General features: G+C 38.6%; 1 protein-coding gene across 1 annotated transcript in view; it reads left to right on the top strand.

Moving 5' to 3' along the window:
- The window catches only part of VAV3 (vav guanine nucleotide exchange factor 3), a 364,578-nt gene that overhangs the window by 199,525 nt on the left and 152,292 nt on the right, over nt 1–12,761 (top strand). Inside the window, exons 13-15 of the mRNA XM_044238799.1 lie at nt 389–474; nt 1,956–2,088; nt 2,479–2,588. Coding sequence (XP_044094734.1) covers nt 389–474; nt 1,956–2,088; nt 2,479–2,588 — 329 coding nt within the window. The remainder of the gene's footprint in view (nt 1–388; nt 475–1,955; nt 2,089–2,478; nt 2,589–12,761) is intronic.

The raw sequence follows: 12,761 nt of genomic DNA, 5'->3' as shown, positions 1-12,761 counted from the left end.
CAATGGGTGCTCCCTAAGTATTAGTTGCTGTAACTTTGTTGTGATTTGAATTCTTCCAGTTAATTATTGCTTTTGGTAGCTAACTTCCCTATTAAGTTATGAGTAAAATTAATTAATGTCCTCAGTATACCTCCTAGGCCCAAGGACAGACTGTTTTTGAAAGTGAACCATATAAAAAAAAATAATAATAAAAAAATTAAAAAAAAAAAAGAAAGAAAGTGAACCATATAGACCTGAGCATTTTAGACTAAGTGTGCTAAAAATGTAAAATGATAAAACTTGTAGTGTGATAAGGTAGCTAGCTGTTCCTAGCAAATATCCTCGCTAATATTTATTTCTGTTTTTACATGATTACAAAAAGCTGAGACATGTGAATTTTATATTTTAGAACCAACCAGTTTTGCTTTTTGGACGACCTCAGGGAGATGGTGAAATTCGAATAACTACTCTAGACAAGCACACGAAACAAGAAAGGTGAGAAAAGAGGAGCAATACTTATTTTCAGAATAAGTGGTTAGTATCAGAAGATTGAGAAAACAATTCCAGGACAAAGGGAAGCAGAGGAAGAAAAACAAGGGGACAGACCAACCTATGGTGTTTCTACAATTTTCTCATAAATATGTTAGAGGAAAATACCTGTGTTTTGGTATCTGTTGATTTGTCTAAGTTCTTAAGAGGGATATGACAAATATCACTTTAGCTGAGGTTCAAAGGGACACACCGAAATGAGAATAGAGCTACAGTAATAGACAACAGAATTGTTCGATTTATTTTTTTGGTATACATTTGAAAACAACTAAAAATACGAAGCGCTCTAAGAAATTGGTCTAAGTGGGGACTATTTCATGATATTTTCTTGAGGGAAGTTCAGGTTAGTGAGCTTGGCCTGGTATCCCAAATTATATACATCGGGTTGCTAAACTTGTTTGGTTGGTTAAAACGGCCATTTCTGGAACTTTTGGAAAGAGAAAGTCAGCCAGCAGGGGGCAGTGTCAGCTCTTGCTTCCAACTTGATACCCAGGTGCTGCAGGTAGCTCCTAGGAGACCTATCCTTTTTCAGCCTCTCCAGGAAAATAGTCTTTGAAAGTGATGCAAGTATTAGAGCTATGTAAATGTATTGTTTTCATTATCATTATTTTAAAATGTATACATGTTAATTCCTGAGAATTTTCTAAAAGATGAAAATATTGGTATGGGGTGATAGGATTACAAGTTTGTTTTTTCTCCCCCAATTACATTGTCATTAAAAATTAAGAGAAGCCTCAATACAAAAATATAACCATAATTTTTCTAGTTTGCATTTTGCTAATATGCTGCTTGGTTTGTGTTTCCGGTGGTCCATGAAATCATGAGTAGCAACATAGAGGGTGAAAGTGTGGGTTCCACAGTCAGATCTGGTGTGAACCTTGCGCTGTCCTTCACTAGCTGTGCGACCTTGAGCAAATTATTTAACTTCTCTAATCCTGTTTCCTCCCCAGTAAAATGAAGATGAAAATGATACCTCAGCATGTGGTCCTGAGGATTTAAATTAAGTGAGTCATCTTTATGAAAGGGACAGACACCTCCCTACACATTCTGGTCCACTCCTCAAAATATCAGAAGTTCACTACTCTTATCATTAGTATTCTGTAAACGTCTAGTTTTTAAGCTGGGGGAGAAAATTGCTCCTGGACACTTTGTGGCTTTCTCAGTTGTTCCTGAGCAACTCTGAATGTATATATTCTTACTATAATTTTGTATATTTTTAAAATGAAACTAAGGTAAAGTAAGGCCACTCATCCCATCAAGAGTAGTGCCAGGGTATGTACAGTTCATTCTTTTCCATAGGCAACACTGCCTTGGTCTTTAACTCAAAGAAACAATGGTTGGTTGAATTAAATTTTACCAAGGAAAAGTTAACATACATTCTTCCAAACCATTTTAAATCTCTCTCTCTCTCTCTCTCATTCTCTCAGGCATATCTTCTTATTTGATTTGGCAGTGATTGTATGTAAAAGGAAAGGCGATAACTATGAAATGAAGGAAATAATAGATCTTCAGCAGTACAAAATAGCCAACAATCCTACAACTGATAAAGAAAATAAAAAGGTGAATCTTTGAAAATTAATTACCATAATTTACTCATGACTTTGACCATTCAAGGAGAGGATACTAATGCATTAATATGAGAGGGCTTATCAGTGCAGGTGATTTTTCTTTCTAGAGATTGATGAGGAGCAGGCCTCTGTGAGACATAATTGGACAGTGTCACAACTGACAGTGATCATCTCTAAAGCCTTAATGGTCAAGTAAAATGCATTTGGCATAAGAACTGTTACAGAGATAAAGCTGACTATAAAAGTCTGATTGTTCACAGTTTGTATGCTGATAATGTTATGAGTGGTTTGTGGGTGACTGTGGTGGTGTTTTAGTGAATTTGGAAGCATGATGTTATCGCTGAAGGATACATATTAACCTCAGGAATATTATTTTCAACAGTGGTCTTATGGCTTCTACCTCATCCATACCCAGGGACAAAATGGATTAGAATTTTATTGCAAAACAAAAGATTTAAAGAAAAAATGGCTGGAACAGTTTGAAATGGCTTTGTGAGTATTTCTACCTTTAAAAGTGTTTTTTCTACTACTTAAAAATCTCTTACAAGTAATGAATTGTCAATAAATGTACTCCAGCCCTTGTAGTGTGTATATGGAGACTGTGGAAACACTTTGAGCATGATTGCTACTTGGCTGGTCAGCTTGATAACTTTGGTCTCCTACGAGAGGCTTTGGCAAATTTCTTCAAGATAAAGAAAGAGGGCACTCTAACATTCTGTTTGACTTTCTTCTCATGGGCATATTTTAATTCTTAAGCTTTCTGCAGCCTGTGAAAATTTTAACAATTCTGATGATAAACTTTTGATATACTGACCGTATTTTATATAGATCTTTAAAGTAGAAATGGTTGCAAAGACACACATTCATATTTGCACATATTTTATTTTTAATAGAAAAATTCATTTCTTCCCCTCATTTGATTTTTTTTTTTTTTTGGACTCATTTGTTGTTTGAGTCCTAGATAAATTACCTGGTGTTTTCAATGAATGTTTTAAGGTCTTGAGTTCTTTCCTTTTATGAAAGTGGAAGCTCAAGGAAGAGGTGGGAAATAAGTTAGACCTGTTTCAAAAGGAATGGCATAAAGAGATGTAATTACACAAAAACATGTTATTATAGGGGTTTCTTTTTGGCTTTGATGTTTTGGATTAAAAGGTGCATAGTGACCTTGTTACAAAAACATTAAGGTGACCCTGAAATTGAAACTGTTAGCAAAAAGTGAAATTTGGGATAGGGAGCAGGTTGGGGGGGATGGGGAGTAAAGCACTTTGGATTTGCCTCATTTGTATTCTAGCACTGTTTACCATTTGTGGACAAATTCTATCGGGCTCTTGTCCCTTCTTTTCCTTTGTTTTAAGAAATGCTCATGTTAATATGGGGATAAGATTAGAATGTTTTATTGTAGTTCTGAATTGAGAAAAACAGATTTTCTTGAAATTATTTTATCTAACATTTTGAGAGCATTTTGAGTGCTGCTGAGATGTTTGTAAGCTCGTAGAGCAATTCTGGATTCGTCAGTAACCACAGTCATGAGTTGGCCGCATGGTCTTAGCTAAGTTCACTATCTCGCAGAGCCCTGGTTTCCTCCTCTATAAAATAAGAATGATACTATTTTGGATTTCAGTGATCTGTTTCAGGCTGAGTGCTAGCCACATGGCACACCAGCAGTCATATGGTATTGAACAATAATGATATCTATTGTTATCACTATTATTAATATTGTTTTGTATTTAGGATCTTATCTATACCCATGAGGACTTGTAAAACCAGAAGGCACCATCCCGGTATACATCATGGTGCTAATACTGTATTGTTCTTGATTACAGGGGTAAAGCCAAAGAGGTTGGTAGTTGTGTGCATGGATGCTGTGCCTCTGCTGTAGGTCCGCTTGGTTGGGGCCTGAATAAGGAAGTTGGTGGCCTCTGCCTAGTCTCTCACAGATTGTGGGCTCCATCACAAACCAAGGGTGCTATTTTAAGGAGGTTTCAAGTGGTGACTTGTCTACTTGGGGTTGGTGACAATGGGCACAGGCCGAGCTGATCTCAAGCCTTTGCTCTTGTGAGAATGATGCTAGGCTAGTATTTACTTGTGGGTTCTTTTTTGCGATATAATCTTTGGATGAATGAAAACGTTTCTGCCGAGGAGGGAAGGTAAATTTCTTGTCTGGAGCAGCAGCTCTCCTTGGACTGTACGAGAGGCAGACCAGTTAACATTTTGTTCAGTTGCCATAAATCAAGGAACTTAACTGGATACAAGAGATTTTACAGTATGGATGCTTTTATCTCTTTTGTGAAAAAGGATCTGGGGTAGGCGTATGAAGGGTGGTTTGGTGACTCACTGAAGTATCCTCAGGGATCCAGACTCAGGGCTTCGGCTCTTCACGATAAGCATTTGGCTTCTGTGCTCAGGGTTGGTCACTTTGTTGTCCAAGGTAGCTGCTGGAGCTCCAGTTATAAAATCTTCATTCTAGGCAGCTGAAGCTGACTCCTTGCTTTTAAGGATCCCTTGTAAATATGCCACAAACTTATGTTACTAATACTGACTAGAATTTAGCCGTATGGCCACATCTGTCAAGGGAGCCTAGGAAATCTATATCATCTTTATTTCAGGCAGGATTGCGCCTAGCTGAGAATCAAGGTTCTCTTATGGAAAAAAAGGAGAAACCTGTAGACAACTACCTGTCACTGCTTTATAGTTATATACCTATGGGAGGCTGGATGGAGAGAAATTGTCCCACCATAAGAAAGACGGTTGTAGCATGCCCAGGGAAACTGGGATTCTTAACTTTGAGCATTTTCCAGGCACCTCACCAAGATAATTAAACCTCCAAGTGGCTGTTTGTATTTCAGAATTCCATTGACTGCCCATGCAGATGGTGAGAGGGTGGAAGTACCTTTTTTGAGAATTGCCAGAGTCGAAGTGGAGGGCTTCTATAAGCAGGGATGATGCCAATTATGGCAAAGTAAAATTAGTCAGGATTTTACTCAGGCATCAGAATATGCCATTATTTTATTTTGTCCCCTCTTTTTTGAAGCTCATTATGCAGGAAAGCCCTGCTTCCTGCTCTATAAGCAGCTCCTGCTTGTCTTGTGCTCGGGAGAATAAAATAACCTAGGTTAAGTCCTGAAGCTTAAGACGACGTTACCTATGGTTCAGATTTTGCCATTTTATCTATTAAAGTTTGAGTACTGTCCTTCTCTAAGCCTTGGGGAATAAAAGAAAACTAGGAAAATGGGTTGCATTCATGACAGCCCATAAAAACCTTTGGATACCTCCTCAAGCCAGCTGCTACCAGTCCCTTTGGCATTAACATTGGACACCCAGGTCCTCTTAGAGCATTCTGGAGTGTTGCTTTAAGGAACTCAGGGACGGAAAGGGAGGCATCAGTAGGAGTGTGGTGGGAAATCAAGGGAGGTGATATTTTAAGACTGATGAAATGCTTGCCAGTTCTATTTACAGAAGATGGCTGTTCTGCTGTTTATAGGATGATTGGATCGTTTTTATTTTTTAAAAAAGTTGCAAATCACCTTTAAGATGTTTAAAATACCACTTTTAATTTAGAACGTTAAAAAAGACCATAGAAAAGCATGAATACCAATAAACAGTAAGTATCCAGTAAACGCATATCATCTCCCTAGAGGTGACCTAAATCTCAGCCTGTGTCTTTCTCCAACACATCCCATCCCTGCTCAGTAGTCGTGTTCTCTGACCTTCTTTGGCAGTAACCACTTTCAGCATTTAGAATATTCAGTGAACCACATCAGAACTTGGCAAACCTTCGTAAGGAAGGATGAACAAAGAGAAAAGCAGCAGTGACCCACCTGGATAGGGCAGGGAGAAAAATGTTTTTTTCTTTGTCTCCTGTGAGAAGAAGTGGTAGCAGGACGGATTGCTCTTGAGGTTGTTGGAACAGTCATGGAACCAAAGAAATTTGGGAGCCATAGTTCTGGGGGACCCCCACTCTGAAGAATGTATTTAAACCTTTAAGAGACTGACGTATATACATTGTTTATTCTTATTTCTTTCTTTTTTTTTTTTTTAAAGATTTTATTTGTTTATTTGACAGACAGAGATCACAAGTAGACAGAGAGGCAGGCAGAGAGAGAGAGAGAGGGAAGCAGGCTCCCTGCTGAGCAGAGAGCCCGATGTGGGGCTCGATCCCAGGACCCTGAGATCATGACCTGAGCTGAAGGCAGAGGCTTTAACCCACTGAGCCACCCAGGCACCCTATTCTTATTTATTTCCAAAAGGGCTTTTGTCACCGTCTCTCCCAAGTCCATTTAGTTCTCTGTGAAATAAGATGGCAAATATTTTTAATAGCTTAAGCTAGTTTTCCTGATGATATAGGAGAATATGGATGTGAGTGTCTATAGCAATGTTCAAAATATTGTCAGGAAGCTTCTGGGTATGTTTTCCCCCAATCCCTTATATCCAGTGTGTTTTTATAAATTCTCCTGTTAGATTTAAATTGATAAATATTGTCATACCCATTTTATAGCTCAGGAAACTAATGATTACAGCAGTGTTTCAGCAAACTTGTTCAACTTCAGTGCTGTATCATTTACAATGGTGTTCAGCATCTCAGGTCACAGCAATTTCTTTACCCCAAGGTGCTAAAATAAACAACTGGACTGAAATCCTATTATCTACAACTAGAGTCAGGTTTCCTTTTCTGCTCCCTTCACCTCCACCACTATAACTAGGACCTAGAGGATCAGGCAGTTTTTTTAAATGTTCCAGAAACAAGTCAACGTTGGGTAAAATATGAAACAAATAAATTGAATAATAGACAAGGAAGGCTTTTTAAAGAAGGAGAGTGAGAAAGAAAAAGTAAAATGGGGGAGGGGAGTATTGCAAATGGTATGCAGATAGGGTGGGGCAGGGGGCAGGAATCTCATTTGACCAGAGTCACACTGTTTCTAATTTATTCCCCACTTACTTCCAGAAGGAATTTGAGGTCACTCACCATAAAAAGCACACATGCCACAGAATTAAAAATAAAAATTTAAATAATCAGAGGTCAAACAGAACAATGTTTCAAAGTATTCTCCTCACACTTGGGATCTACTAGACAAGGATAGTTTCCTGAAATTTACCTTCTGTAGTTTGTATTATAAAAGCAGTCAGTATGTTGTTCACATTTTAAATATGAAATTATATTTTATCAAACATAATTTAAAAAACACAAGATTTGTTTTAATCTAAAGATATTGCTCAGATATTTTGACTACCAGAGAGATAATTACCGGAGGAAATTACATTCATTCTACAAGTACTTACTGAGCACTTGCCTTCTTACCAGATATTATTGGAAGCCCTGGGCATGTAACAAAGAGGGAGCTATTGCAATTGAATTTAATACTGTAATTTATAAATATAATTTTTAGTTAATATATACTGGATTGAATTTAAAGACTGTACTCTTGGATATTTCTAGCCACATAACATCTTCCTCCCAGTCCCATTTGCTCAAGTGTAAATAGAAGGAAGCCCGAGAAGTACCTTTCTCCCTCTACCTGTGGACAGTTTCTCCCCAGTGTCTGCAGACTAAATCTGACCACTTGTTTGGAATCTTTGTGTTCCCCTCCTTGGTTTAAGGCTTTCACATGTCTAATTAGCTTCTGTCCCTCTTCCCCACTCCTTACCAGTCCACACTTCAGGAAGCATCCATGGTGATCCACCTGTGGCCCGCCCTTTTTAAAACCCTTTGTTGGCTATTTGTTGCCCTTGGTATAATCTCAAAATTTTTGTCAGGACCTAAAGGCCCTCCCTGATTTTATCCTGCCCGTCTTCCCAGCTACATCTCATAGTAGCTTTACCTGGGCTCATTTTGGTGTGGTTAGATTGAGTGGATTTCAGTTCTTGGGGAATGCACAGGCCCTCAGACAACCGCCTTAGAGGCTTCCCTAACCAGGATGGTCTTTCCTTCTGTTCTTTATCCTATAGACCTTGGCTTAAAATGTTGCTTTCTGAGAGAGACAGTTCTTGATCATCATGCTAAATCAGTAACCCTACCCCTACCCCCCAGTATTCTCTCACAGTTGTAGTTATATGGCCCGGCAAAAATTACCCAAGGGTGGTATTTATAGCCTTCCCTCCACCCGTCTGCCCCCTGCTTATTAAAGCAGATCTATTGCGTGCCAGCCTGATTTCACCTATCCTTTCTCCTCCTAAAGAATAGAGATTCCTTCCTGCTTACTGAGAGAGAAGCTGAATTGAACTCTGTGGCTAATGCTGGGAGAAAGGAAAAAAGAAAGCTTCACGGTTCTGGAAATGGAAAGAAAATTCGGGGTTTTGTTGTGAATGAGGCTCTGGAATAGCGGTGGGGTTTGAGGAATTTGGAAAGGGGAAAAGCACCTTTTGAAATACGTATCTGTGGATTCTGAATTATATTCCATCTTATGTCCTTTGAAATGTTAGATAGAGAATGCAATTGCTTTTTGGTTATTTTGGCTTCTTTATGTGTACTTTTAAGGGTCCAAGGCCAAACTGCCTGGGCCTTTCGGTTGATGGGGTTGCCGTTGGATCTACCTGTCCATTTCATGGCTGTTTCTCCCCTGAGCGAAGAGCACCGTGATGGCTGGCATCTTGTCAGTGGTGTTCACATGCATGAGGAGTCCCGAGCACAACTCCTGGCACACAGTGGAAAATCCCATTTTATTGTAAATCTGAAATTTTACTCAAGTTTTCTGATAACAGGGTAATATAAAAACAACAACAACAACAAAGACCTGATGGCTTAAGGATTCCTAGGGTTGGACAAAATATAATAGCCCTTGAGGGAAAGAAACTTTTTTTAGTATAATAAGTAGGCTTTATAATTTGCATCCTTAGGTAGGAGACACTGAAAAACACACATTTTCCACTAGCAGTCTGAGATTTTTTGAAGTTCTAGAAGTTGATGTTACATAAAATTATGTTTTCCTTAAATTAGCCTTCAAAAAATAAGTTTGCAATTTCTTGAACTCATTTTTGTAGCCACCCAACTTAATGTTTCCAGGTTGTTTCTTTTTGTTTTTCCATATATGTTTCTTATTGGCAGACTGACTTAATGCTTGGATGGAACTTATAGAACCAGCCAGGATATGGATAATGTCCTCATTACCTAGACTCTTTCACATAATGCTGACCTAATCTATAATTTTGCTGAAACCTGCAGAACAACATGCAATTCACATGCTATCGGGACCTCCTTGCTTCTGGGAGCTGTGGGAAGAACTCGGCCCAAACTCTAGTTCGAGAATCTGAGGTGCTCAAAGCCTACCTATTTCCTCACATTTCTCTCTGTCTCAACTCCTGACCCAGAAGAAATACAGTCATGGCCTAGATTTTGTGATAGTGATGGGTGGCACAAGAGAGGGGGTCATTTCATGCACCTGTTCCCTCTGCCATTTCATCAGTCTCCTTGACATCCTCAGTGTGACTCTCTTCACTATATGCTGCTCCCCACAGTGGGCCGGTATGCCTGGACTCACAGCTTTTCCTCTGGAGCCTGGCTAGTCAAGCCAGAGATAGTACATACCTTAGCCATCCTGGGATTTAGAGAAGTCAAGCTTGTTATGTTACGTCAGTTCAAGATTAAGAAATCTGCTGAGTATCTTAAGAGGAGATGCTCTGTGCTATTGGTTGGTAAGTGAACCATGTTTTTAACAGAATATTAAAGTTTTGGCTGCAGATTTGACATTGCGTTGTACACATTGAAAAGACTGATTTTGCTTATATTTTTGCCTGCATGGAGATTCCTCCATCTACATGAAGCTATGGAAGTCAGAGAATTCCATAGCAAGTCCAAACTACTGCTACCACTACTCCTACTAGGACTGTTACTTCTCTTTTCTCTTCTCTCTTCTTGCTCCTTTTCTTCATTTTCTTCATTAGGAGGTCTGTTTGGATCTTCTCAAATATACATACATGTAAGTAGCTTTTGAGACTACAAATTTTTTCGTCTGGAACAGGGGCCAATGTACTTTTGTTATAAGGGACCAGAAAGTAAATATTTTAGACTTTGTGGACCATATGGTCTCTGTCATAATTACTCAGTTCTATCATTGCAGTAATAACACAGCCATGGATAATAGACAAATGAACAAGTGTGGTGTGTTCCAATAAAACAGGTGGTGGGCCGTATTTGGCTCACGAGCCGCAGTTAGCGACCCCTGTGTTACAGCCCAGAGAAGACGATTTAGGCCTGGGGAAGTAGTGAGTATGTGCTACTGCTAAATGATCTCAGCTCTAACAGAACCTCCCTGTTCTGGGAGCCTTTTGGACTAGTGTGATTTTTTATTTTTATTTGTTTAAAATTTTTTTTAGTAGCACTGATCCCTGCTTAGGACATCCTGATGATTTAGCTACAGAATGTTCTCTGTTCCACCAAAACCAAAGAAAAGATACCTGGGTATATTATTTGTATTTGACATTACTTTGTACTGTCCAAACAAATGTCAAAAATATATGCCCAAAGAGCGAACTGCACCTATTCAGGTATCTGGTTTCATTAAGTTTTATTCTAAGGTTTATTAGAAAGGACCGTGAGGCCCAAAGAATCCAGGCCAATAGCAACATCACAGTAAGCTTTTGTTAATACTCAACCACATCAACGATGATACTTCTGTAGTCGGTGATGGCATTTTCCTTCCAGCAGTCATGCCATTTGTGCCTGTTATTTTTCTGAAATTTCCTTCCTGGAGAGCACACCAAGGAAAACTACAAGGGGCAAAGGAAGCCTAGAGTGGTATCAAGAGTTGGCCCAAGGGTGAGCCTTCCTGAATGAGCCATATGTGGGAGTGACGTTCTGAATTTGCTGGCACCTGGTTTGTCATTTTCTGGGTGTTCCAAGCTGGTATCAGTGTCTGCTGGAAACGGGTAGCCTCGCAGGCATTCTACCAAAGTATCAGTCTTCAGATCGTCTCTGGACTGTCTGCCCACATGCTGTTTTGGCTTTTTGGAGAAATTATTTTCTTTAAAAATGGTCTTCTATTCTTTCTCCTTAAAAGGCTCTCCTTGCCAGTTTTGAATATGCAGAATTTGTTTATGAATATGAAATCCCTGCTCACTTGGTCCCTTGCCCCCTGGGTGGTGCTGAGTCGCGTGGTACTGACCTATTCACAGTAATCTCCCAAGTTGAAGCCAGCTCAACTCTCCCTGAATCTAATGCATTATCTATAACCTTTCAAAATTGGCAGTTAAGTCAGTGTAGGGAACTAAACCGCAGTTTCCTGGCAGCAATAAAAGGAAGAAGGACACGGGACAGTGCTCAGAAAAACCACAGCTGTCATTAAATGGAGTCTTTCAGTAACCTGTTTGATCCAGAACCATGTAAAAGCATTTCATGCATGACAAAGCATTGGTAAATATTAAATAGTATTCTTGCTCTGTTATTGCCTAGTGGGGATCAACCTCTCTCCTTTTTCTCTGGTTATATTTAATACTTGCTTGATATTTTTCTGTCATTCCTGAGCATGCTTATAAAGAAGTCCTAGGCAGAAAGAAGAATGGATAGCTATCAAAAGTCCCATCATCCAAGAGCATTATTCTATTAAAACTAAATGCAAGTAACATTGTTAGGGTGAATTAGTGTTGGTTTCCCCAAGCTTTTGTAACAGACCCTTTGTCGTGCTTTTTCTTTTTTTCCTTCTTCTTATATGAATAGTGCAGTCGGAACTGGGGATATTTAACCTGACAGTGGTGGTCACTGTACTGACTCCTGACTCCAGCTTATCTGGGTAATGTAAATAATGTAAATAACACAAAGAGTAAGTTTGTTTCAAAACTGTTCAGTGTATTGAGTCAAATATATATATATATATATATATATATATATATGGAGGAAACCATATGTATATATGGTTGACTTGATCAGTGACTTGATCGGTGAATTCTATAATAATGAGCAAGCTTTAATTTATAAGCCTAAACCTAATAGTTAAGGTCATATGTACTACTTTTAGGATATCTTTGATAAGAAGTTATTAGATCATAGGAATTATTACTTTGGGCTGTACAATACAAAATAAGCTGTGTTTGAAGATTGGCAGTTCTTTCGATGGAAACAATAGAAGACACTTTGTTTTTCCTCTTTGTAAGAGTGAGCAATAGCAGTCTAGTTGGAAAGATTAGAAAGTCATGCTTGAAACTATCGAATGAAACTAAATATTGTTTATCTGTGTTTGTTTATTCATGTATTTTTCGAGCATCTCATACCTTCCCAGGAGCTAGTCTAAGGCAGGATAAATACAATGATGAATAAGGCCAGTTCTCTTCCCTTATGGAGTTTACATTCTAACAAGGCATATTTTCAAGTCAGCATTATAATGTCAATGCAAAGCAGTGGTAAATTGCAAGGTAAACGAAAGCTTACATCACACATTATTTGATGTGAGGAAAATAGAATTGGAAATTTCAATGTAGAAAACTCCAGTGCATGTCATACTATCAGGCAAATTTTGAAAATTAGTGACATTCTGGGGGTCTAAGAAAGGCATGAGCAAAAAATTGAAGGTTTTGCTCTTCATTTAGACAAAGAAAATCATTATAGGTTAAGTATATATTGTTTGGCTTTAAATAATCAGGAAAAATGCCCTCTACCACTGATAAGTAATTTAGAAAAATTAATTTGTTATAGGCGAGTTTTTCTCCCATATACTCTGAATACCAGCTTATAATTATCAA

The sequence above is a fragment of the Neovison vison genome, chromosome 2, assembly GCF_020171115.1.
Source record: "Neovison vison isolate M4711 chromosome 2, ASM_NN_V1, whole genome shotgun sequence".
NCBI lineage: Eukaryota > Metazoa > Chordata > Mammalia > Carnivora > Mustelidae > Neogale > Neogale vison.
This window is presented reverse-complemented; position numbering and strand designations above follow the sequence as displayed.